This window comes from Typopeltis vanoorti, chromosome 10 (assembly GCF_054136105.1).
Source record: "Typopeltis vanoorti isolate ZY-2024b chromosome 10, IOZ_Tvanoo_1.0, whole genome shotgun sequence".
NCBI lineage: Eukaryota > Metazoa > Arthropoda > Arachnida > Uropygi > Thelyphonidae > Typopeltis > Typopeltis vanoorti.
In genome coordinates, this window is record NC_143558.1 from 6,544,822 (window position 1) to 6,571,507 (window position 26,686).

Here is a 26,686-nt window from a genome sequence, read left to right on the forward strand (position 1 = left end):
CTTTCTTGACTACTTTCTCTAAGACCTTGACAACGACTCCTGATATGCTGATCGGTCGGTAATTTGCAACCGTAGTCTTGGATCCTCCTTTATGTAGTGAAACTATTTTCCCCTCTTTCCACACCTTCCTTTAGCCGCTTCACGCAAGACCCATGCCGGTATACCATCCAATCCCACAGATGTGTTCACATTAAGGTTCTGTAATAGACTAGTCACCTCCACTTCATTCATCACTATTCCCGTATAAACTAACGGTTCCTTCATTTTTTCAATGTCACCACCTGGATGATATGCTTTTGCAAAGTGCGTGCTCAGTAACTCCACTATATCGACTGATTCAGTGACCTCCTTACCATCGTCATTCCTTAAAATCATTTTGCCGTGTACAGTTTTTTTCTTGCTTGCAGCATATTGAAAGAACTGTTTGGGATTCTCTTTTGCTTGCAAAGCTAGTTTCCTTTCATAATCCGTTTTTGCTTTTTTTACCACACTCGTTACCTTTCTGGCCTGCACTTTATACCGTTCGTGTGCCTGCAGGTCACCCCTTTCTTTAAATTCCCTCCACAGTCGTTTCTTTTTTTGCAGCTCAAGCTTAATGGTGTTATTCATCCATTTAACCCCTCCTTGTTTCACTATTCGGACCTTAGGTATACAATCAGCCATAACCTCCTGTAAATGCTCCTTGACCACTTCCCATGCTCTTTCGACGTCCAGCCCTTGCAGTTGTACATGCCATGGCACTGATCCAAGCAATCTCCTAAGTTTGTCATACTTGCCAGCACGGTAATTCCACATATACCCTGTCTTAATTGAAAATTCCACACCTTTAGCCACCTCCCAGGTCAAGACCTTATGATCACTCTCACCAATAGGTGGCAACATGGTCATATTCATTACAGTCAAATTCTCAGATGCTATTACCAGGTCAAGCACTCTCACACCCCTAGTATTTTCAATTACATGCTGTCTCAGATAGTTATCCCTTAATAATTGAATAAAATCCTTTTCCTTCCTCACATGTGTCCTCTCCTCCTTCCAAAATGTTACCATAGTTGAAATCCCCCATAATAATTACCCTCCTTCCACTCATTTCATCAATTTTCCTATGCATACTATCTCCACCATCTATTCCATCACCTGGTCTATAGCAGCACCCAACTGTATATTTTATTCTGCCAGTCTCAATCTCACACCAAATAGCCTCAAATTAGCTCCTTTCACTATCCTGCGATACAACTTCAATTCTCCTTGGCTACAGTTCATCAGCTATCATCAATAATACCCCTCCCCCCATTTTATTCTCTCTGTCCCTCCTAAACACACTATAACCTAACATTCTATCCCACTAACTATATCTTCTTCCATCAGCAATGTTTCACTAATGCCAATAACCTGTGGCCAGGAAGAGCCAATCAAGGCCAAAAATTCTTCCTTCTTGTTCCTAATACTCCTGGCATTAGTATACATGAAATGCAGTGATCCCTTAGTCCCACCCCTATATTGATACGTTATTCTAAATGACCCATTCCCATTTTTTGTCCTTAGTGCTGGCTCGGGTACATTATATACATTCTTACACTCATCTGTCTCACTGATGTCTGCATATCCATTCCCCCCCCTCCTTGGTAGTTCTAGTTTCCCTGGTTTTGCACATCCATTTTCACTTCATTCAGCAACACTCTTTCCAGTCTCCGCACACCAAGTCCATTCAAATGCAGGCCATCCATCTTGTATAAGTCCTTTCGCCCTTCAAACTCATTCCACACGTCCACGAATTCCACACCACACCGTCTGCATAACCTACGCATAATGTCATTTGCAATTATGGCCCTCCTCCTAAACTCCTCTCTGTCATACCGCGGCAACAGACTAACCATTCTAACTCTGTCACTCTTTTCTTTTGCTACCTTTAACAATACTTTCAAGTCCTCTCTCATAAAAAATTTATCACCTTTCAATTCATTCTTACCCGCCACAATTATTAATTCTTTCACCCTCTGTTTTTGCACTCTAATACTCTCACTTACATCCTTAAATTTCGCACCCGGTAAGTACGATTTAGTTACACTGCCATCTATCACCCCTCTTAATAACGAGTCACCATACAACACTCTTTCCTTCATTTCAGAAACTCTCTCATTCTTGCACTGTTTTTTTACGCTAGCCGAATCACTCTGGAAAGAGTTTTGCAGGTGCTCTAATTGCCGCTGCACATTTTGTATCACTGCACGCAACCTAGCGATCTCACTTCCTACAAATAATTCCTCATTATTTTTATCATTTAAACCATTTTCTCTCTCAGTATGGTTGCTTTCACTTTTTCTTAGATCACTGCTCTCATTGCCATCTTGTACATCGCAATTCTCTATCAAGCCACTATTTTCACTCACATTCTGGCAATTCTGGCTTTCTTCAACCATAACTATCTCACTACCTGACACATACTTCAACTCCTTACTTTGCTTACACTTTCTGCACATTCTCCCACCACTATCACTTTCAATCCTAATTCCAGCCTCATACATCCCACACACATCACATTGGACAAACTCTCTCACATTATAGTTTTTGTACAATGGCGTTGTATTTTTGGACGCCATTATCTTACGTCACATTGGCGCCATATTCAAATCTATGAAACGTAACGTTATATACTAAATTAAATAACGTAATTCACACCAAAATCCCACAGACACAACAAGCTACCAAAATTAGGCAATATTACGTTATGATTTTAACCTATATTCTAATTTTTACTCAAAATTGTACTTAGCTTCCGGGAGCTCTCTGAAAACACAACCATCCATATTATTTTGTGCCTATGCCTGTAAATCTTACAGCTGCATTGATAATTTTACCAAGCTATATATTATTTTTTTGGTTTGTTTGTTCTTTGTCCAGGCTATACTTCTGATATTATTGGGATCAGTGTCTTTAATTATATTCTTCAGTATATATAATGATAAATATGTTTATATATGTGTATAGTTATTAGAGATGTATACTGCAAAGAGCATGTTGCATATAGTACCATACCAGCATTTCTTTTCTGTTAATTGTTAATTTTAAGTAGTAGTTTATTTTTTCAGGTAGAAAAATATTTGCCATTACAAATTTTTACTGATCATACAAATTACTTTGTGATCAAGATGATGTCACTCAAACTGTAGAAACATGTTGATCTATACTTTAAAATTAAATGTGGTCTATACTGAGAAGTTAATAGTAGTAGGAATTATGTATTTTTTTTTTAAATAGTTTTAGTTGGCTATTATTTGAAATGGTCTTGTGATGTTGCCATACACCATTATGCAGTGTATGCGAAGTTTTTATTTCTCTGTAAATATTTTTCTGAATAATATTAATTCTCTTGGAAAAATTTCTTTTCTCTGCATCCATTCCACTCTCTTTTACTTTTTATGAACACATCTTTAACAGTATGGTGTAACTGAATTTATGGAAGGGATTAAATTATTAAAATTTTCAAGTTTCAGTATGCAAACATTGTTTGCATGCTTGATATAAAATATCAAGATACTGAATATTTATTCTCCTCACTGTTATAAAATTCATTACCAAATTTTAATTTTAAGGCCCTTTTGAGCCTATGATATGACATATTTGAATAGAATTTTTAATAATTCAAGAAGACCTATGCCGTTGTTCTGTATCTTATAATTTGTTTTTATATTTGCAGTTTATTACAAGTCGTGTGAATTGGGTAGTTCAGAGTTCTGCAGTAGATTACCTACATTTAATGCTTGTTTGTATGAGGTGGTTAATGGAAGATTTTGGCATATCTGGTCGCTTCTCAATAAGCATCCATGATGAAGTTCGTTATCTAGTAAAGAATGAACATCGCTATCATGCATGTCTTGCACTGCAAATAACCAATCTTCTAACACGTTGTATGTTTTCTTTCAAACTGGGTATATATGATCTCCCTCAGGTAATAAAAGGTTTTCTTCATTACAATGATTTGTGATTAAAGAACAACAAAATTTTAATCGGATTAGGTACTGCGGGCTACACTGTCATACTTTCCTTTAAATTTATTCAACATCAGCACTATAACAATTGCAATGATAATGACTTCAGCAGCATTATTTTCGGTTTACGTATCACTCTCTGTTAGGAGAGAATATACTCATATTTATCACATCTTTACTCGTTTCCTAAATATAGTAGCTACTTTTTCTTCGCAGTCTTCAGCCAGTTGGATATTGTTCAGAATACATTACAATATCTTGCTGTTGTTGAATGTTTGTTGTTTAAAGAAGTAAGACATGTTACATAATGACAGATTGTAGCATTGTCATTAACATATTCCAAATTATAAGTTACAAATAACAGACAATTTGGTAAGTTCTATCTACATATACTAGACTTTCCTAGTAGAACACAAATGTGGCACATTAATAATATTGCAAATATATATATATATATATTTGCAATATTTAAAAATGAAATTTGAAAATATAAATCTCAGAATTTCATGCTGGCTGCGGCAATGCATGGTCAAACAACGCCGGCCCCCACTGTTTTGACTTTAGGGAACTATGGCAAACAGCGAAAAGTCAGCTACTGGAACAAATCCCAACTCAACATCAATAGAGTTCAAGATTGGTACTATCAATGTAAGAAGCGATAGCAGAAAAGAAATGGAACTAGCAAAATAATTGGATAAGTACCAGATTGACATAATAGATGTGACTGAAACAAAGAAGACAAAATGGGATTCTTCTAAGCAATAGATATGAAAATTCAGGCAATAACAATCAGGGAAAAGAAGGAGTAGCCATAGTATTCAACACTAAATATTCAACACCATGGAAGAAATGAAGGAATTTTTTGAGGCAGAGAAGGCACAACAAAAAAGGAAAAAGTTAGTCCTTGTTGGAGATCTAAATGGCAGAGTGGGAAATGACCACCAGACATATAGGAATGTTTTGGGAAAATTTGGAGAAAAGCAGAAAGCTAATAATAATGTAAATGCCTATTGGATTTCTGTTCAGGGCATGGATTAGTTATTACTAACACCATGTTCCAACATAAAAATGTACACAAATTCACATGAAGAGAAAATGCAAGAAATAAGCAAAGTCTCATTGACTATGTCATAGATGATAGTGATGTTTTCCAACTGGTTCAGGACACAACAGAGGATTTGAAATAGGAAGTGATCACTATCTCATTTTGAGCACAATGAAATTGAGTTTCATATTGAAAAGAAGAGTGTGTAAGAAAGTTTTAAAACAAATTAAAGTTGAGCAGCTTTCAGAGGCAAACTGTAGACTGAAACACGAAAACATCATTGATGAAAAAATGAAAGAGTTTGAAAACAAGAACTAAACTTTGGAGATTCAGTGCATGAGCATAACTATCTGTAGAAGATTATTCGTTTGCCTTTATCTGTGTCCCTCAGTTCATGGGCTGAGTGCACACAATATGGATGAAAGTGTAATGATCTTGCAGCTTTCTGAGCACTACCACATGATACTGATGATTGCATGGCAAGTTTCCTGAAGCTTTTATCATCAGGATTTGCCTGATGATAAAATTTTATCAGAATTCCATGGTGGACGCAGGAAGTTAAAGAGGCAGCGAAAGAAAAGAAGAAAGCATATTGAAAGTTCCTGGCAAGTAAGTCACCTTGTGCTCTTAGAGAATACAGAGAAAAATGTAAGAAAGCGAAACACTGTATAAAACTAGCTAAACAAAAATCCTGAGAAGACTTTGGTAAGAACATAGAAAATGAATATCAAGAAGGTGGCAAAATATTCTAGAGGCTATTGAAAAAGCTAAGAAATGGAGAAAAAGTACTGTAAAAAGAATCAGAAATGACAAAGGTGACCTGAAAATTGAAAATAAAGATATTCTAGATGTCTGGAGTAATTACTTTGAAAGACTGCTAAATGGAACAAGCAGTGTCAGCATGATGATAGAAAACTCCTAACAGGAATGCAGTCAGGAATACATATCCATACTTGAAGTAAAAAAAGTCATCAAAACCTGAAATGTGGAAAGGAATCTGGAATAGATGAAATTTGGCTAGAGATGCTCGAGTATGTAGGCATAAAAGTTTTACAGTGGCTACATTGCATAATTCAGAAGGCTTGGTCAGAGGTCAAATTCCAGATGATCGGAGCAGAGTTCTCAAAATACCATCTATAAAAAGTGAAATAAAATTGAATGTGAGAATTACAGAGGTATTTCCCTCCTGAGTGTTCCTGGTAAGATTTATGCAAGTATACTTAAGAAATGGCTAAGAAAAATTGTGGAAGGGAGGCTTGGTGAAGATCAAACTGGATTCAGGCGAAGTAGAGGTTGTCAGGATCAGATTTCCACTTTAACACAAATAGTTGAGAAATCGTGGGAATATAACAAGGATTTGTATTTAAGTTTTGTTGATGTGGAAAAGGCATATGATAAGATGGCAAGAGGAGAGCTCTTGAAAATGCTACAGTTATATGGGGTAAATGGGACATTATATCAAGCAATACATAGTCTCTATTTAAGCTGTAAGTCAGCAGTGAGACTTGAAGGAGGTACAGGAAGATGGTTTGAGATAAAATCACATTATCTCCACTGTTACTCATTATCCATATGGATCACATTATGAAGGAAAGTGATATTAAATCTGATATCAGAATTGGTGATATTAATCTTAGCTCTTTACTTTATGCAGATGATGTTATACAGGGTGATCGTAAGTCATGCAACCCAAAAATAACACATATCTGTTTTGAGGTTAATTACAAGCATATAAAAAAATAAAAAGCTACAAATACAGGTTATAATCAGACCTTTATAACAAAAGAAGAATAGGAACCTCATTATAACATATGTTAAAAGTGGTCCCTTCCTTTGTGAAAAAAAAAAGTCATCAAAACCTGAAATGTGGAAAGGAATCTGGAATAGGTGAAATTTGGCTAGAGGTGCTCAAATATTATTATTATTATTGTTCCGGGAAACTCCAAGGAGTCGACAGACTCATCGAGGGAGGCCCTAACATCATGTCAAGAACAACTATTCAACATTCACACAGTATCTATCATACCTTGCCTTGAACTCATTCACGGTCGTAGCACCCACAACAGACTCTGGAAGCTTATTCCACTCATTTACCACTCTCCAAGTAAAGAACCTAGCTCTAACACCCTTGTCAACCACACTCTTGCCCAGCTTCCATGCATGGCCCCTAGTCCTCCCACCACCAGTCATATTTTCAAAAATATCTTCTGGATCAATCTTATAAAAACCCTTCAGTAATTTGAATGTCTCAATCATATCACCCCTCCTTCGCCTATCGTCCAATTTCTGCAACCCACAAATCTTCAACCTATTCTCATAAGGTTCATTCCACAGACCTGCTATCATCTTGGTCACTCGTCTCTGGACCCTCTCCACTTCCTCCCCATCACGAAGAAACCCTGGTGCCCATAGCTGGGCACAGAAGTTCAGATTGGGTCTTATCAAGGCTCGATACAGAGGAACAACAACTTGTTCTTCTCTGCATGTTAAAGTATTTTTCAGAAGCCAAGTGATTTGGTGAGCTGTTTTAGTTACTTTTGCAATGTACCCCCCTAAACTTCAATTCCCTATCCACCAACACTCCCAAATCCCTGGCCTCATCAATCTCCTGGAGTATGGTTCCACCAATGCGATATACTGCTGCTATTCTTTTCACCCCAAAGTGCATAACCTTACACTTTGCCACATTAAATTGACATCCATTTTTCCTAGCCCAGTCCTCCAAACTATCCAAATCATCCTGTAAAATTTTGACATCCTGTGCACTCACAATTGCTCTACCCAACTTTGCATCATCAGCAAACAAGTGAACACTTCCTCTCAAATCCTTTCCAATATCATTGATGAACAAATTGAAAAGCAGTGGTCCAAGAACAGAGCCCTGTGGCACTCCACTAGTCACAAGACGTCTTTTAGACTCCACTCCTGAATAAACCACTCTTTGATATCTCTCCTTCAACCACCCTCTTATCCATCTCACCAACCCTATATCTATAACCATCTGCTCCAGTTTACTGATTAGGGTTCCATGTGGTATCCTATCAAAGGCCTTGGCAAGGTCCAGTAGTATCACTGTAAACCCATTACCCCTATCCAGTTCAGCCGTCACTGTGTTATAAAACGTGAGCAAGTTACTGAGGCATGATCTACCCTTCACAAAACCATGTTGTCCCCCATACTGTAGGCATAAAACTTGCATTCTTTTTACCAGGTTTGATGCCACCTTCTAAAGCACTTACACACTGATGTTTTCACTCGCTATTGAAATGTTTATTTTTAGTTCATTCAGTGTGTGAGGATTATTCCAATAATCAACACTTTTGAGATACCCCCAGAGGAAAAAATCTGGTGATTTTGGAGGCTTAATTCTTTCAAGACGGTCACCAAAACATTCTTGCAAAAAATGAACGGTACCATTTGACATGTGGCACTATCTTGCTAGAACCAACAATGGCATTTGCTGACATCAAGGAGTGCCACTAACTGTGTGATGATGTCTTGGTATATGGAAATATTCACCGTCATTTCAAAGAAAATCGGTCCCACTATACGGTGATGTGCTATTACACACAACTCTAATATTTTGAGAATGCAAAACTTTTTGATATAAAGCATGTGGATTTTCACATGATCGTATCCTATTCTTTTGACTATTCATATACCCACTGAGGTGAAACCAGGCCTCATCACTGAAGACAATTGTATCAAGCATCTTTGTGCCACATTCTTCAACGCATGAGCGTAACCATCTGCAGAAGATTATTTGTTTGCCTTTATCTGGGTCCTTCAGTTCATGGACTGAGTTCACACAATATGGATGAAAATGTAATGATCTTGCAGCTTTCTGAGCACTACCATATGACATTGATGATTTCATGGCAAGTTTCCTGAGGCTTTTTGTTGGGGACCACTGCAGTGCTCTCTTTACCTCATCCATTTTATCATCAGTCAAAATGGAGGATCTTCCAGAGCGATTCCTCTCTGCAACAGATCCAGTTTCCCAAAAACACTGCACTAATTTCATTATCATCAACTTCTGAGCGACTGCTGTACATGGATATTTCTCGTGAAATTCCTCAGCAACATATGTATAACAATGATTAGCGAAATAACTTTTCAAAATGAAAACTCATTGTGGCTGGGAAAAAGACATTTCACTTCTACAATAAAGAAAGCTACACTGAGAACAACCTGTACATATCACAGTGAACTCGGTATCTCCAATAGTTTGTAATATGATAGTGACATCTCGTGGTGGCTTAAGGAATGATTATGACGATTTGGAATCAATTGGTACAAACTGAAACTTTTGGTTGTGCGACTTTATGATCACCTTGTATTTCTGAATAAATCCAGTACAAGTCTGCAAGATTCCCTGACTAAAATGAATTAACTGTTGGAATAAATTTGTTATGAAATTCAGCAATAAAAAGACAAAGACAATGAAAATAGGCAAAAACATTGAAACTGTATCCTGAATGGTGAACCTATAGAACAAGTAAAACATTTCAGCTATTTAGGCACAATTAGTAAAGATGGTAAATTAAATATGGAGATAGACAACAGAATTAGTAAAGCTGGTATGATAAGAAGTCAGCTGAATAAATTTATGTGGAGTAAGAAAGAAATTAGTCAAAAGTGGTATACAAGACTGCATTCAAACCAATTTTAACTTAGAGAGCTGAGTTAGAAATAAAATGCTTAATCAAAGAGTGGAAATTTCTGATATGAGAGTTCTGAGAAAGATTAGTGGAGTGAACAGATGGCATCAATGGTAGTATCACATTAAAAATGAGGATATTAGGATAGAACTTGCCATTGTTAGCATTCAAGAATGTATTAGTAGAGCTGATCTCAGGTGGTATGGTCACCACTTAAACAGAATTGGAGAGGAATATTGGAAGTTAATTTTGCACTTGGTTAAACTATAATAAATTTTGTTTAATCCTTTATCCAAGTGTAAGCAAACAAAATTTGTGCCTGAAAATATCTTCAGAACTCAGGTAAGGTGGTACATCCCTTGGCAACTCGTAGCAAAGGTGGACTGAGCTCTCATCACTCTTTGTCTCAGTATCTCCCATAATGCAAAGCACATCTCCTTGCAGACATGTATGCTGCCATGCATTAAGGGAAGTTTATTTTGCAAAATAAACTTTCAACATCTTTCTCTAAATCCAGAGTGATTTAATAATAAGATGGTACATCAGTTGGCAGCTCGTATAGGTAAATATGACCTTACATTGCTTTTGCCTTAGTGTCACCACTCTGGGTCTGCCTCCCACTGACGAGACCTCAATAAAGGTCGAAACCAATCTGGGTAGTGGCCCTCCCCTTAATGCATGTCAGTATACATGTCTGCAATGAGATGTGCTTTGCATTATGGGAGATACTGAGACAAGGAGTGATGAGTTCTTGATCCACCTTTGCTATGAGTTGCCAAGGGATGTACCACCTTACCTCAGTCCTGAAGATATTTTCCAGCCCCAAACTTTGTTTGCTTACACTTGGATCAAGGATTAAACTAAATTTATTATAATTGGAAAGATTAGCAAAACAAGTCATCTTTGCCAAGTTGGCACGTAAAATACCCACAGGAAGACCAATATGTTGATGAATTGATACAGTAAAAAGATTATGTGTAGTTGAGACATGTTACAAAGAAATCCCATCTTGATATTATTATGGTCTGATGATGATTTGTATAATAATACAAATCTTTGTCATCATCAGACCAGTTAAAAAATAGTGGAAGTCTACATCCCCTCTGTTATTCATTATCTATATGGATCACATTATGAAGGAAAGTGGTATTAAACCTGATATCAAAATTGGAGATGTTAATCTCAGCTCTTTGCTTTATGTGGACAATTTTATACTTCTAAATAAATCTGCTACAAGTCTGTGAGATTCTCTGACTAAATTGAATAACTGTTGTAATACATATTGTACAAAGGTCAGCAATAACGAGACAAAGATAATGAAAATAGGCAGAAGCATGAAAACATCAGCTGCATTGTGAATCGAGAACCTATAAAATAAGTAAAACATTTCAGCTGCTTAGGAACGATTTTTAGTGAAGATAGTAAATTGAATATGGAAATAGACAGCAGAATCAACAAAGCTGGTATGGTAGGAAGTCAACTGAATAAATTTATATGGAATAAGAGAGAAATTTGCCAAAACACTAAATTAGCTGTATACAAGACAGTGTTCAAACCAGTTTTAACTTATGGATCTGAGAGCTGGGTCAGAAGTAAAACACTTGACCAAAGACTAGAGAATGTACGAGGGCTGTTCAATAAGTAATAAGACTAATTTTACTGTCGCGAAACCACTCATCACAATATTAATTTCTGTGGAATAAAGAAATGTTGCTGTCTGTATTAACAAAAGAGGTTGATAGATGGCGTATACGTATAGATGGCTGATGTGCCAGAGTGTCACGTGACTAAACGCAAGCTTGTTTCGCCGCACCTACGAGCCGCAACCAGTCGTCGAAATGGAAGCGTCCTTGGAACAGTGTTATGCGATTAAATTTTGTGTGGGTTTGCAAAAAATGGCATCGGCCACTTTTAACATGATACGCGAAGCTTTCCACGATGAAGCAATGTCAAGGGCAAGTGTTTTTCGCTGGCATAAAACTTTTAAGGAAGGAAGGCAAAATGTGGAAGATCTTGAATGTGAGGGAAGACCTTTAACGTCCATCACAGAGACAATGATCAACACAGCAGAATTACAGTACGCCAGCTGCATGTTGTCCTGAATATTTCTGTGGGAAGTGTTCACTCAATCATGGCTGAACGTTTGGGACTGAAACGTGTTTGCGCCCGATGGATTCCCAAACTCTTGACACCGGAGCAAATGCAGCATCAAGTGGATGTGTGCACAGAATGGAAAGAAAGATTGGAACAAGAAGGCGACAACTTCTTAAAATGCATCATTACAGCAGATGAAGCTTGGTTGTATCACTATGACCCTACAATGAAACAACAAAGCAGTGAATGGAAGCATCCGTCTTCGCCTACACCCAAGAAAGCAAAAACTGTAAAATTGGCTGGTAAAGCATTATGACCATAATGTTTTTTGACTACAAAGGCATTATTTACCAACACGCTGTAGAACCCGGCTGTAAACGGCTCATACTATGCAGATGTTTTACGGACAGTGGTACAGCACGTCAAAAGGAAGCGTCCATTGCTGAAGAATGGCTTCTTATTGCACCATGATAATACAAGGCCACATATTTGTGGTGGTGTAGTGGATGTTTTGCAGAAGAACAACATAGATATCCTACCACACCCTCCATACAGTCCTGATCTCGCACTGTGCAATTTCTGGCTGTTTCCTCAGCTCAAGAAACCACTAAGAAGCCGCCATTTCGAAAGCAACAAAGCATGTGTAAAAGCTGCGGAGGCAGTTTTGAAAGAACTCTCAAAAAACAGACTTTCACATGTGTTTAAGAAGTGGATGCAACGTTGGGACAAATGCATCGTGTCTCACGGTAGTTACTTCGAAAAAGACCATGTAAATGATGACGATTAAAGGTAATCTGTTTTCTGTATAAATATAGTCTTATAACTTATTGAACAGCCTCCGTAGATATTGGAGTCATGAGAAAGATTAGCAGCATGAACAGATGGCATCAACATCATATTAAAAACGAGAACATTACTTGACATTGTCAGCATCCAGGAATGTGTTAGCAGAGCTAATCGCATGTGGTATGGTCACTTAAACAGAATAGGAGAGGAAAGATTGGCGAAACAATTGTTCTCTGCCAGGTTAGCGGTTAAAAGACCCAGAGGAAGACCAAGATATAGGTGGATTGATACGGAACCTTAGAAGATAGAAATATAAGATCTGATAATGTTGTAGTCTTGACAGGTAACAGACTGATTTGGAGGAAAATTGTATGTGGGAAGTTAGTAATGAAGTAAATTTCTCATGTAGTACTATCATATCCTGTACACCCCTTGAGGGTACATGACAGGAATTTGATGATGATGAAGTAGTAAACTCTACATAGTAGTATCTGAATAGTTATTGATTTACTCATATGTGATTTAAATTGAATTTTTAATGCCTTTATGTTTTTTTAGTCTGTATCCTTCTTTAGTTCAGTTGATGTTGATACTGTATTACGAAAGGAAGTGAACATGGATTGCAGAACACCTTCCAATCCATATGGTTTAAAAAGAGGATATGGTATACCTTCAGGTAAATATTTCCATCCCGTGTATGGCAGATAAATTACATGTACACTTTTGATTTATACAATTTTCTTTACATGAATCAGTTATCTTGGATCTTTTTTTATGGTTAGTGTGTATTCACTTTTATATGGTGTGATGCTTTGGTTACATGAATTTTTTCACTCTAAATGCATTTTTCCATCCTGGTTGGCCCCAAGTGGTTATCATACTTGCTCTCCAGATAATACTGTGGGTTCGAATCCCACCATGAACATTGTTGTTTGTGAAAGCCTTTAGATGGAAGAAGGTGAATTTTATAGCTGGTGTGAGACTTCCATCTTGCTTAATCAAGGTTTGAAGTCACTTGAAAAGGTTCCATAGTTAGTCACAAGCAGGGTTTCCAGATTATGTAAATAAATAATAATTATATATATATATATATATTTGTATTATTATTATTATTACTATTGAAAGAAATCTTAGCTCATCCTCAGTACTAATGTGCTACAGGCTAAAATAAAAATTTTCTTGTATATAAGGCATAGTTGAAATGTTTCAATGAACTGCAGTATTAGAAGTACGGCTAGCCAAACCAGACCTTTCTTTTCTTTTATCAGGGTGGATGGTAGCAGGGATGGCCTCTTGTGGGATTTGGTGCTTGGCAGAAGGGGGAATACATCAGGTAACGCTGAGTCCAGTGGAACCAGGAGTGGATAATGATAGGTATAGAAACAGTGAAATTTTTTTGCTTTTTACTAATGTCAGGAGTATCCAGAATAAAGGAGATGAATTGGTGGTGCTGATAGCATCAGCCTGTCTGAGGATTATTGGGATCTCGGAGACATGGTCGACAGAAGATGATATAATAACAAGAATAGAAGTAGCAGGGTACAGCATTTTTTGAAAGGATAGGAAGGGAAGACGCAGTGGTGGATTATACTGCTTATGATAAGTAATGTGTGGAGGCTTTGGAAGGCAGCGACACTAATGATTTTGTAGCATATAGTGTGAGGTAGAGGTGGGCAAAACAGGATGTTTAGTGGAGTGCTGCTACAAGCCAATGAGCACATTGGGTGAGGAGCAGGAGATGTTTAGGCAGTTGAGTTTGGCAATGTTAAAATCTCCCATAACAATCATTCAAGAAAAATTATTGTTATGGGAGATTTTAACTACAGCAGTATAAATTGGGAAGAGGAAAATGCATGTAGTAAAGGAATTTCTAGAATTCTTGAGGAACAAATGTCTTAGGCAACGTGTAATAGAAGGAACATGAGGTTCAAGAGTTTTGGATTTGGTCATAGCATCAGAAGAGCTGATTATATGAGATGTGAAGAGAGTGGCCGTGTGGTTTTGACTTGGAAGATGAATAGACATGCAGAGTATCAAAGAGAAAGGAATATACGTGGAATTATAAGGCGGGTGGTTATAATAGTCTTAGATATCAACTTGGGGCAGTTCCATGGAGAGAGGAATGGAAGGGTGAGATATCATTAGTGCTTGGGAAATTGTGAAGGAATATTTGTTAGCAGCAATAGTAAGCTGTATTCCATGGGTGAAGAAGAGGACACAATTTGGTGTAAAGTGGATAACAAACAATATCAAACAGGAATTGCAGGTGAAAAAGAAGTTATGGAAGAGATATAAGGAGAGGGATGGAGAGCAGATGCATGATGAATATAAGACTCTGGCCAGGAGAGTGATTAGTATGGTAAGAAAGCAATACTGGAATATGAGAGGAGATTGGCCCTAAGATCCAAAGAAAATCCTAGGGCAGTGGTGTTCAACCTTTTTTTACTGCACGAGCTACTTTTCTATAATAAGTTATTCGGCGATCTACTCTCTTATATAGATCACGTTCCCCCAACCTGATATCTGATTACGCACAAATAAACAACTAAAAAAAATACCCAACTAAAAACTTTATTTGTGTATTTAAAAATTTATTTATCACTTTTAATTATTTTAATACAAAAAAAAAAATTGGAATAAAATATTTATTTCTCTGTTTTGGAAAACCAAAGTTGGAAAAAAACAACAGATTGATTACAAACTCACAAGTTACAGGAAATGCTGGTTGATTTAAAAAAAAAAAAGAAAAAGTTAATGTGAAATTTGGCATTGTTTGGACCTCGCAATATTTTCCTGGTCAAGTTGATATGAAGAAGTGGCCAATCGCAGACAGTCATCCAAACAATCATTTGTAATTTGGTTTCTTAATTGAATTTTTATGATGGTCATATTTGAAAAAGCGGATTCTGACAAGTAAGTCGATCCAAAACACGACAGAATTTTTCGCACAATATCAGTTAATATTGGGAATTTTTCATCTGCATACTTCCAAATGACTTCATTGTTTATTGATTTTAAATGTAAACTATTCTGAATGTTTATTATCTCAAGTTCTACTTCAGCTTGGTTTATATCAAACAGCCCACTAATTTTATTTGAAATTTCTGTGATGTTCAAGTTTTCTTGAAATGGATTACTGATAAAAGATACAATCGTTTCAGTTTTATTAAAATCTTTAAATCTTGAATTTATTTCTTCCTCAACTAATTCTATTTCGCTATTAAATTCTTTTAAATCATAGTAAAAATATTTTTTGATTTTGTTCAAAAAAAATTTAATAAACATGGGAGATGTCTAAATTTGCAGTAATTTATATTTTTCTTGAATAAAAGTAAGTATTGTTGGAAAGTTTTTATTGAACTTAACATGTCAATTAAATTTTTATCTCTACCTTGTAACTTTAAATTTAAATTGCTTAATTTTGTACAGAAATCTACTAAAATGATAAGTATAACAACCATCTTTTATCACTCAATTGTGAATAAATATCTCCTTTTTCATCAAGAAAAATTTTTATATCGTTAATTAATACATGAAATCTTTCTAAAAATTTACTTCTGCTGAGCCAGTGAACATTATTGTACAACAGAAGTTCCCTATCATCATCTGCCTGTAATTTAAATAACCGCCGTTGCAGGGCTTTTCCTCGAACAGAATTTACAATTTTAAATGTAATATCCAAAACATCTTTTGTGTTTAATCTTTTACTACAGAGTACTTGTTGATGAATAATACAGTGGTACGTTAAAAAATCTGGATATTTGTCATCGTTTTTACATAATGAAATGAAGCCTGATTTATTACATTGCAGGAGCACCATCAGTAGTAATAGACGCAAGTTTAAAAAGCGGAAGTTTGTGTTGTTTCGCAAATTCATCAAATGCCTAAAAAATGTCTTCTCCCCTAGTCCATCCCAATAATGGGATGGACTAGGGGAGAAGATTTTCAAAAGTTCTTCTTGAATAATCTTGAAATACCATGCAAATAAATACCAGTAACTGAGCAATATCAGTGAAGTAATTTGATTCATCAAATTGTAATGAAAACGCAACACACTGGTAAATGTCTGACATTAACCTGGCCTGGAAACTTTTCTCCGGCAATTTGAAACCTTGTCTGCAGCCTAGAAGTAGTCTCTCTCTCTAGCAATGTCTCAAACCGAGAAGCTCCTTTCTGGAAGCGGGAAACTCCTCTCTCAAGCAACGTGGATCTGGGCAGTCTCTGATGGCAACTCTGGACCGGACAGCCTCCTCTCTGACAGCAATTCTGGAACCGGGACCCCTTCTGCTTGCTTCGGTCCCTTTTTATTAGGCCTCCTCTGAGACCTCGCATGAAGTTTGGCAACCCCAAAGAATCGGTATGAGTCTTTCATCTTAAGTTTCAAGTTCGGCACACCTTTTGTTCTCCTCCACTTTCTTTTAATTGTAAGTTGCCAGCCATCAGAAAGTTGTTTGAACTCTTTCTGACTGACTTCGGAGATGTTTACACTTAGAGCCTGCAAGCCTTTCTCATACATACAAGTTTCAGTAACAATCTTTCTAATGCCGCCATGTACAGCTTTGGCGACAAAAACATTGCCTTTGTTTTTAACACTCTAACATATTCTTATTAAAGCAGTATATACGGTTAGCTTCAAAAGAGTTATTTACAAAAACATCTAATACAAACTATACCGAGACAAACAAAGTTTATTTTTTTACAGTATTCACATGGGACTTAACCTAAGTAAAAAAATCGATGTAATGTGTTTTGAAATATTTAATATTTAAGCTACAATCGAGTTTTTACACTTTGCTTATAATCATATTCACTTGGCTCGCTGTTTGACTTCCACTGATCCAAATTAATTCATTTACCCATACTTATAAGAAAATTACTGATTTGACAATTTTAACGAAAAATAAATAAACAATAGCAACATTTAAAGCGAATTAAAAATAATACAAAATAATGATAAATGAAATATTATGTTTTCAGTTTTAATTAAATTTGTAAGTAAGGAGGAATACACAAGAGATCGTCCAAAAATCGCTCTGCGATTGACCAGTTGAACACCCCTGTCCTAGGGAATGGTTTTAGCTATGTGGTCAGTAGGAGAAGAAATGATTGTGGAAGAATGACATTGTGTGATAAAAATGGGAATAGAGTGACTGATGTAGAGGACATAGTGGAGTTGTTCAATAAACACTTTATTGGAGTATCTCATCCTGGAATAAGTAGGTTTTAATACTAAAGGGATAGGACAGGTTCAAGGTTTAGAGGTACAAGAGGAGAGTGTGTTTCAAATACTGAGTATTCTGGATGTTAATAAAGCTGTGGGACTGGATGGAATTTTGCCATGGACTTTGAGAGAATGTGCTAAAGAACTGACAGCTCTGTTGACTTGGCTTTTCAATGAAATTCTTGCTATTCGAAAGGTACCTAAGGAAGGAAGGTAAGATAGTACCATTTCATAAGGGCAATAGCAGACTTGAAGTGTCAAATTATAGACAGGCTTGTGTTTCATCAGTAGTTGTTAAGATCTTGAAGAAGTTAGGAGGGACCATATACAGCATCGGGCAGATGAGGGCAATGTTATCTGTGAGAGTCAACATGGATTTGTTAAGAAGCGCTCTTGTTTTAGTAATATGATTGCCTTTTATAATAACGTGACAAGAGTGGCTGATGATGGAAAGGCATATTCTGCCATTTTTTTGGATTTTGCAAAGGCATTTGACAGGGTGCCACATGATAAGCTGATATTTGAGTTGCAGTACATTGGGTTAGATGTCAAGTTAGTCAACTGGATTCAGGATTGGCTATCTGATAGGTATCAAGAGAGTTGTGTATGGTCGGGCAATATCAGTGGGGGATTGCAGGAGATGTTCAGTTGTTTACAGATGATGTGAAGCTAGGAAGGGTTATTAGTAATAGTGCAGATGTGGCAACCTGAATAACTGGACAGATGGGCAAATGAATGGGAGTATCAGTTTAGTTCAGCAAAATGTAGTCTTGAAGTTTGGGATACATCGATGGGAGGTAGCATACTCTGTTGGAGGAGCTGTACTGGAGGAAGTAGGGGAGACAAGAGACAGATTGATAGAAACCTGAAATTCAGGGAACATGTTGCATAGGTGGTGAAGGTAACCCTGATGATTGCTGCAGTACTGAGAAGGATGCTGACATGTAGAGATAAAAGAGTTGTCATTCTATTGTATAAAGCTCTGATCAGACCACATTTGAACTATTGTTCTAAAAGTTGGTCCCCAGGATTTGAAGGGGATAAATTAACTGTGAAAAAGGTACAGAGGCAGATAACAAAGATGGTTTTAGGACTGTACAATATTAGTTATGAGGATCAGTACGGATTGTGGACTGCAGAATTTGATAGATAGAAGAAGGAGAAGTGATATGACTGAGACTTTTAAACTGTTGAGAGGTGGTTACAGGATTGACACTGGGAGTTCTTTCACTTGGCAGAATGGAGGGGGGGGGGACATCCCTGGAAGTTATGAAAGGAAGCTGTGAGCAAGAGGGTGAGGAGTGGTCTCTTTGCATGAAGGGTGGTTGAACCACGGAATGCATTGCTTGATAGAATGGTGAGAGCATGAATGGGCAACGAGTACAAGGAGTGGTATGATGGACTTTGTGTTTTCTAGGAAGAACCTTCCACGATGAGCCTTTTGACTCCATGGAGGCCTGAATCATCATAATAATAATAATAATTTTATATTTGACATCTGTAACATGTTTCTTCTTTCTCACCTCACTCTCCTTCTATCATTGACTGTGAATGCATACCATGTTGCTTCATGTTTATTTGTTAGCATGAATTTAGTTTTTTCTTGTAATGGTTTTTCAGTGTTTAGACAACTTTGTTATTTATTTATATAACTTTGATATTTATTAAGCCCTAAGGAAGCTACCAATTCTTTGTAGGTGTGGAAAACTAACAGGTGAAATTTTCAAATTTTAACGACTAATAAATTTCCTTGTTATCAATACATGTTAGATGATTTATTCAGGGAATAGGTATCAGAAACAGAAGAGAGTAGCTATAGTCCAACAGTAAACATATAAATTATTTTTAGAATGCAGGACAATTTTAAAATGAAGAATTGATTATACCAATGAATGTGCTTAGAAAAGAAATAACAGAATTTTTCATAAAAAGGGTAACTGTCTCTCATTAAAGAACTAAACAGCATGATAGGAAATGAATATGGTATACAAACAATCTTTGGACAAATTTGAATAAAAAAAACAGGGCTGATCATCGTATGTTAAGCTTTCATGCAGGCCTACACATTTTACTGCATAAGCTTTCTGTAACCAATAATCCTGCAGAATAGGTTGGTTGCTCCTTATTCCTGGTGCTATTCCATGTCTGTCAAAGTGTGTGTGTTCATGGTGCTGGTTTGCCTGCTTTACAGGAGGAAAAATCCCAGGATAAACTGGGGAAAAAGCTCTGCTGTCCACATCCAAGACTGGCTTCCTTGGCTATGGCTGAGGAAGATCCTTAAGTTCCTCACGTCACCGACAGGAATCGAACCTAGAGCACTCCTTCCCCAGGCATATGGTTGCGAGCGCATGACCACTAGGCTAATCGCACGGACAATAATAAATATGTGCTAGATTTCTACTCAAGACATGAACTAGTCATTATGAATGCCCTCTTGTATAAATGTTCATAAATTCATGCACAGTGAAAACAAGAAAGTCTTATTGATTTCATTACTCTAATACTGATTATTTCAGCTTGTCCAGAGTATCACTGCCACATGAGAGGTTATTGAACCTGTAGTAAATGGTGTCATTCATAGACCAGTTAAGAGAGAAAGAACTTGTAGGTTTTCTTTTAGAAGTCTCGAGGTTTGTAACCCTTGGGAAACAATTAGTGAGGAATTCTGTTTCAGAGGATGGACGTACATAAAATGAAAAAGCAAAAGGAGTGGGCTTCTGTGGGACTGTGAATGGGTTTCGAGTAACTACTGCTTATTCTATTATAGATTTAGTAAAAAAGCAAAGGAATACCGAATGTTAGTGCACTGGAACTAACATTCAGTATTCCATGGATTTATTTGTAAAAAAGACTAAAACAGTAGTCTATGAAATATCAGTTTGTAAGTCTCTCTCTCTCTCTCTCTCTCTATTTCTGTGTGTGTGTGTGTGTGTGTGTGTGTGTGTGTGTGTGTGTGTGTGTGTGTGTGTGTGTGTGTGTGTGTGTGTGTGTGTGTGGATTGGGTTATTGATTAGTCGAATTTTCCCTCTTATGGATAGCATCAAGAATTTTTAAGGAGGATTTTGATGTCCTCCTGTTTTTGAGAACATATTCTAAGTTTTTCTAATTTTAAATATGTTTTGAAATATCTTGAGCAGAAAAGACCAGAAGTAATATGTCATTGTAAGATGAGATTTTATTTTATATGAGGATCTAGGTGTTATTGAAGAAAAGTGATTTGATATCTTTCTCCAGGAAAGAAGACTGGACTGTGTTTTGGGGGGCATTGAAGAATTGCAGAAGAGCTTTGGTTTTTGGTTGGATTTTTATTATTTTTAAGTATTCTTTGGTATTGTTTTGTAGAGAGTTTTTTCAAACTACATTGTTGTTATAATTATTTCTTTTTCATAATGTTGGAGAACAATTGAGCAACTGTATGCAGTATGGTGTGACCAGCTCTTAGACATGTTATTCACACACATAGCACTTGTTTCTTGGACAGAGCATAGCCTTAACAGTATTCTCAATCTCTGGACAGACAGACCCTTTCATAGCTGATCAAAAATTCATTAGAAAGAGGAAACGCTAAGCCAAGCAGATATTTATTTAGTGGCAGTGAAACTGGTTTATTTTACAAAAGAATGACAAACAAAAACTTTCAATTTTATTTATTATAATGTCTAAAAGATCAGAAATTAAAGATAATTTTCTCTTCTCCTTTGTGAAAATATAACAGATGCTAATTGTTTTGTTCCTTTTTTCCTCTCCCCTCCTTTTCAACAACAAAAAATGAAAAGAAGAGAATTAGCTAAAAGTTGTATAAATTTTAACTAAACTGCAATGACATATAAATAAATAAATTTTTTATGTCTTTCAGGTGAATCATTAGATATTCATAAGATTATTGAATTGACTAATGGTCTTTTGAAAAAGTCACCAGTAATAAGATCATCCAAAGAGAAACGTAAAACCTAAGCATGAAATGATATTTAAATTGTTTTTCTCAGTGATATGTAAAAGTACTTATTCAATTTCACATGAAACAGAGAATGTATATTTTGTAAAATAATGAAACTGTGTGTGCATAAATTTATAATATTTATACATGCTGTAAATATGTTATTTGTAAAGAATTTATATATCTCTTAAGAATTAATTTATAGAAGTATAAAAAATATTCAAATTGAATTGTTTTACATACTGTACATAGAATTTTCTAAAGAATTCATGGTTTTTTCAAGAATTCATTTATAGAAATTTATGAAAGTAAGAAATGTTTCTATGTTAAATTGTCATACTTCGTATATAATGCCAGAAGTTTGACATTCATCATGGAAATAAAAATATTTTGTACTGAGCAACATGCCACTTTGTGTCTGTTTTTTTTTTAAATATATATACACTGATTTAATTATATGCAGAAAGATACATCACCATGTTATACCTTCCCCAAAAAAGAAAGTGGTTTGAACAGATTGCTTAATGTGTCTGCTGCGACCTGTTATTAATAACATTCCAAAAAATTTAGCTGCATTTTTTTTAATAACTGAATTTTTGGCAAGTCATAAATTATGATCATTTTTGATAGGTCATAAGTTGGTTTTTGTATAAAATTTCCAACTTGATAGCTAAAACATGTGAATTTTATTAATCTGCAATTAAAGTGCCACATGCAACCATTGTCTCATAGTTATTTAGACAGTTGTATCCTTAGCAGTTACTCAGTATTTCACTCATGGGCTTTTTAGGCTGTCTGTCTTATGGTCTGGATCCTTATAAAATAGCAGTTTTTACTAAACTATTTCTAACCTTCCTTCCACTTCATAGATTGGGCTCATTAGTCTGTCTCACTAAGTAACTTCATAGAAACCTATTTAATTCTCTGACAGGATGATAAATTTTATCAATATAATTTTTTGTAGTTATTTGCATATTTTCTCAGGCAAGTTTATCTGCTTTGCAGGATGAAAAATCCTGCTATCTCCCTTTGAGATTGGTTAACTACCTTCTAGATATCAAGAACCTTATAAAGGTTCTCTGAATCCTAGATGGGATTCAGACTTTTGTAACCAAAAGATATCTTTTTAACTAACGGAATTATGGAAACTTCTGTCTTTCTAATAAGTAATATTCTCAGTTACTAGGAAACTAGTAATTGTTCTTCTTTTAACTATCATGACATTTGTTGTACTCCTGAAGAGTCTTCTTCTTTTCCCAGATTTCATCAGGAATATTGGGAATCTGTAAACGCTTTCCATTGGTTCATTATCCTTGTTATCAGTCTTATTTCACCAAAACTTTTCTTCTCACTTTCCATTAAAGTCAATCTCCTCTATATATTTTTAGGACAGCCAGGCTTTCTCTTTCCTTGTGGATTCCATTCCAGGGCTGCATGACAGATTTCTTGATGATCTTTTCTAAGTGTATGTCCAATCAATTTAAATTTTTGCATTCTGATTTCAAGGTTGGCTTTTCCAGAGATCTTCATTTCATTTGTGGCTACCATATTCAAAGTATGCTCCACAGACATCAGTTTATGAATTTTTGCATCTTTCTTTGTATTTCCTTTAAAACTGGCCACATTTTGCATCCATGTAAGAAAACTGATTTAATACATACAGTAAATATTTTTATTTCTGTGTGAATATTTTTAATTTTCCATACTTTACTAAGTTTAGCATATGCATTTCTTGCCTTTTGAATCCTTATATCAACATATCTAGTTGCTCCTCCATCTGCAGATAAAACACTGCCAAAATATGTAACATTTGAAATAGTTTCAATTTTTCCATTTTCAACTGTACTTGGTGACTTGTTGTTCACATTGATTCTCATTTTTTTTTAAATTTTATTTTAGATATCTACATGTCTGAATAATCTAGACATCATCTGCATAGTCTAGATCACCTGCATAGTCTTTCATTGCTGTCTGTTCTAGAACATGATCAAGCACCAGTGTACATAATAAGGGAGATAGCAAACATCTTTGTCATACTCCAGATACTGTTTGAAAGGGTTGTGACAAATATCCATCATGTAGCACCTGCCATTGGAATTTGTTATATCCTTCCTGTATGAGGTTTATTATATTCTGTGGCATTCCTTTGTTTCAAAGTGCATTCCACACACAACTCTAGCAATGGAATTGAAGTTTTTTTAATAATTCACAAACAGCAAATATAAAGGAAAGTTAAATTCACCTGACTGTTCAGTTATTATTCTTAAGGTGTTAATGTGGACTATATATGATCTATTTGGCCTGAAACCACACTGCTCTCTTCTCATGCCCTCATCTAAAATCTTGAAAGAATGATTTTGCAAACAATGCTGTCATCCCATTTCTTTAATAGCCTTTTTTTATCTCTAATTTATATGGTGGGCTGGTATCAATTTTTAATTTATCTACTGCCTTTTTTTTATTTCTGTTTGTATTCTGTCACATAGCAGGTTTATGCCCTTCCAATTATTGTGGTTTCCTAAATCATCTTTCTTTGGTATTTTTACTATTATCACTGTATTTCAATCCTTGGGGAATGTCTCTTTCTTCCAGATATCTTGGAATAGTGGGTAGATCATATCTGTGATAGTTGTGGTGGCAGATTTTAGAACCTCTGCCATAATACCATCATGCTGTCATCCCATTTCTCACTTCTTTAATAGCCTTTTCTATCTCTAATTTAGATGGTGGGTTGGTATTAATTTTTAATTTAGCTACTGCTGTTTTTTTTTTTCTGTCACTGCTAAAGTTCAAGATTTGACTAAAATATTATTATTACCCTAAGACCCCAAGGAGTCAAACACTCATCTAGAAGGTCCCTTTGTCATACATACAGCTCATCATACCACACCTTAAACACATTCAAATTCTCTGCAGACACCACACTCCTGGGCAGAGCATTCCAATCATGCAAAAAACTTACTTCTCACTCCCTTGTTCACACCCTCCTTATACAGCTTCCAAGGATGGCCTCTTATTCTCTGCAGATCTCCTACCATTTTATGAAAAACCTCTTCAACATTGATCCTGTAACAACCCCATACCAACTTGTATGTTTCTATCACATCACCCCTCTTCCTCCTATCTGCTAGACTGTAAATTGCATCTTCTCAACCTATCCTCATATTCAACATTCCAGAGATCAGAAACTACCCTAGTCAGTCACCTCTTGACCCTTTCCAACATCTTTGTCCTTTTGAAAACCAGATGACCAAATCTGTGCGCCGTAATCCATGTGTGGCCTAATCAGAGCTTTATACAATGGAACAAGAATCTCCTTACTTCTACATGTCAATGTCCTCTGCATCATTTCCAGAATTTGTTGTGTTGTCCTCAAAATTTTAGCAATGTGCCCTCTAAATTTTAGATCCTTATTGACTAACATCTTTCTTTGGTATTCATATTTCTTATTTCCTCCACCTCCTATAATATATCCCAACCAAGCATAAATTCTAGATCCCAACATTGAACCGATATCCCCGCTCCTGTGCCCATTCATTCAATCTATGCAAGTCTTCTTGTAAAGCCACAACAACTGCTCTGTTCCACATAGTTCATCTGAACTTTGCATCATCTGCAAACAATTGAATATTCCCATCCAAATCTTTCCCAATATCATTACCATACAGGTTAAACTGCGATGGCCCTTAAACAGACCCCTGAGGCACACCACTAGTGACTTTACTCTTCTGGGATATTTGTCCCCATACACAACTTGCTGATACATATCAGATAGCCAATCTCCGATTCAATCCACTAGTCTAATATCCAACCCCATCCACTCTAGTTTGCCTATCAACTTATCATGTGGTAATCTATCAAAAGCCTTTGCAAAATCTAAGTATACTGCTGTGTATAGATCTCCTTTGTTCAATGATGACGTCACCTTATTGTAATAAGTAAGTAGATTACTAAAACATGATCTCTCAGCAAATCCATACTGTCCATCAAAGATAATACCATTGTTGTCAACCCAATTCTGGATCCTGGTTCTCACCAGCCTCTCTAACACTTTAACCACAACAACTGACACACAGATAGGCCTATAGTTTGATGCTTGAGTTCTATCACCTCCTTTATGAAGTGGCACAATCTTGCCCTCCTTCCACTCCTTAAGAACTTGACCCAGTACAAGACTTATATTAAAAAAACATGTCAAGGCAGATGTCAACTATCTGACACATTCCTTCAAAATACATGGTGATATATTACCAAGTCCCACAACCATATTAACGTCCAGTTTATTGAATTCTCCATATACCTCTTGCTCGCTTACACTCAGTCTCTCCTCTTATCATCAGCTGTTCTCATATTCTCCATGATATCACATTCACAACAGTGACAGACCATTATGAACTGCTCATTGAATATCTCAATTATATCCTCAGCAGTAGTCGTTCTTATACAATTTTCAACAATCATTGTCATCCTTCCATGATCATTCTTTTTTTTTTTTTTTTTTGCTGTCTCTTTTTGGCTTCATTAGCTAACTGATGCCCATACCTCACTTTTGCTACCCTTACCAACCAAGTCACCTGACTTGTCTGGTCTTTGTAATCCTCATGGAATTGGTTATTTACAATTAATAACCAATTCCATGATTATCTCTTCATTCATCCATTTTACACCTAACTTATTTAACCTGACCCTTGGAATACATTTAGACATTGCTTCTACTAGCTACACCTACAAGAGAGGTTTACAGCACTGCTGGCAACCACCCAGGTAATTACTTCATGGTCACTCTCACCAACTGGAGGGTGATTTGACACCTCATTTATAATAACATCCTCTGATGAGATGATCAAATCCAAGACCCTCAATCCTCATGTGCCCTCTGCTACATTCTCCCTCAGGTAGTTGTCCCTCAAAAACTCAAGAAACTCATTTTTTTTTTTTACTTCCAGTTGCTAT

General features: G+C 36.1%; 1 protein-coding gene across 2 annotated transcripts in view; it reads left to right on the forward strand.

Moving 5' to 3' along the window:
- PolG1 (DNA polymerase gamma, catalytic subunit tam) overlaps nt 1–22,100 on the forward strand; it is a 359,824-nt gene extending 337,724 nt beyond the window's left edge. For both annotated transcript variants that reach the window (XM_090399500.1, XM_090399502.1), the window contains exons 22-24: nt 3,698–3,949; nt 13,134–13,251; nt 21,653–22,100. In XM_090399500.1, coding sequence (XP_090255626.1) covers nt 3,698–3,949; nt 13,134–13,251; nt 21,653–21,750 — 468 coding nt within the window. In that variant the 3' untranslated portion in view covers nt 21,751–22,100. The remainder of the gene's footprint in view (nt 1–3,697; nt 3,950–13,133; nt 13,252–21,652) is intronic.
- Nucleotides 22,101–26,686: the final 4,586 nt, after the last annotated feature.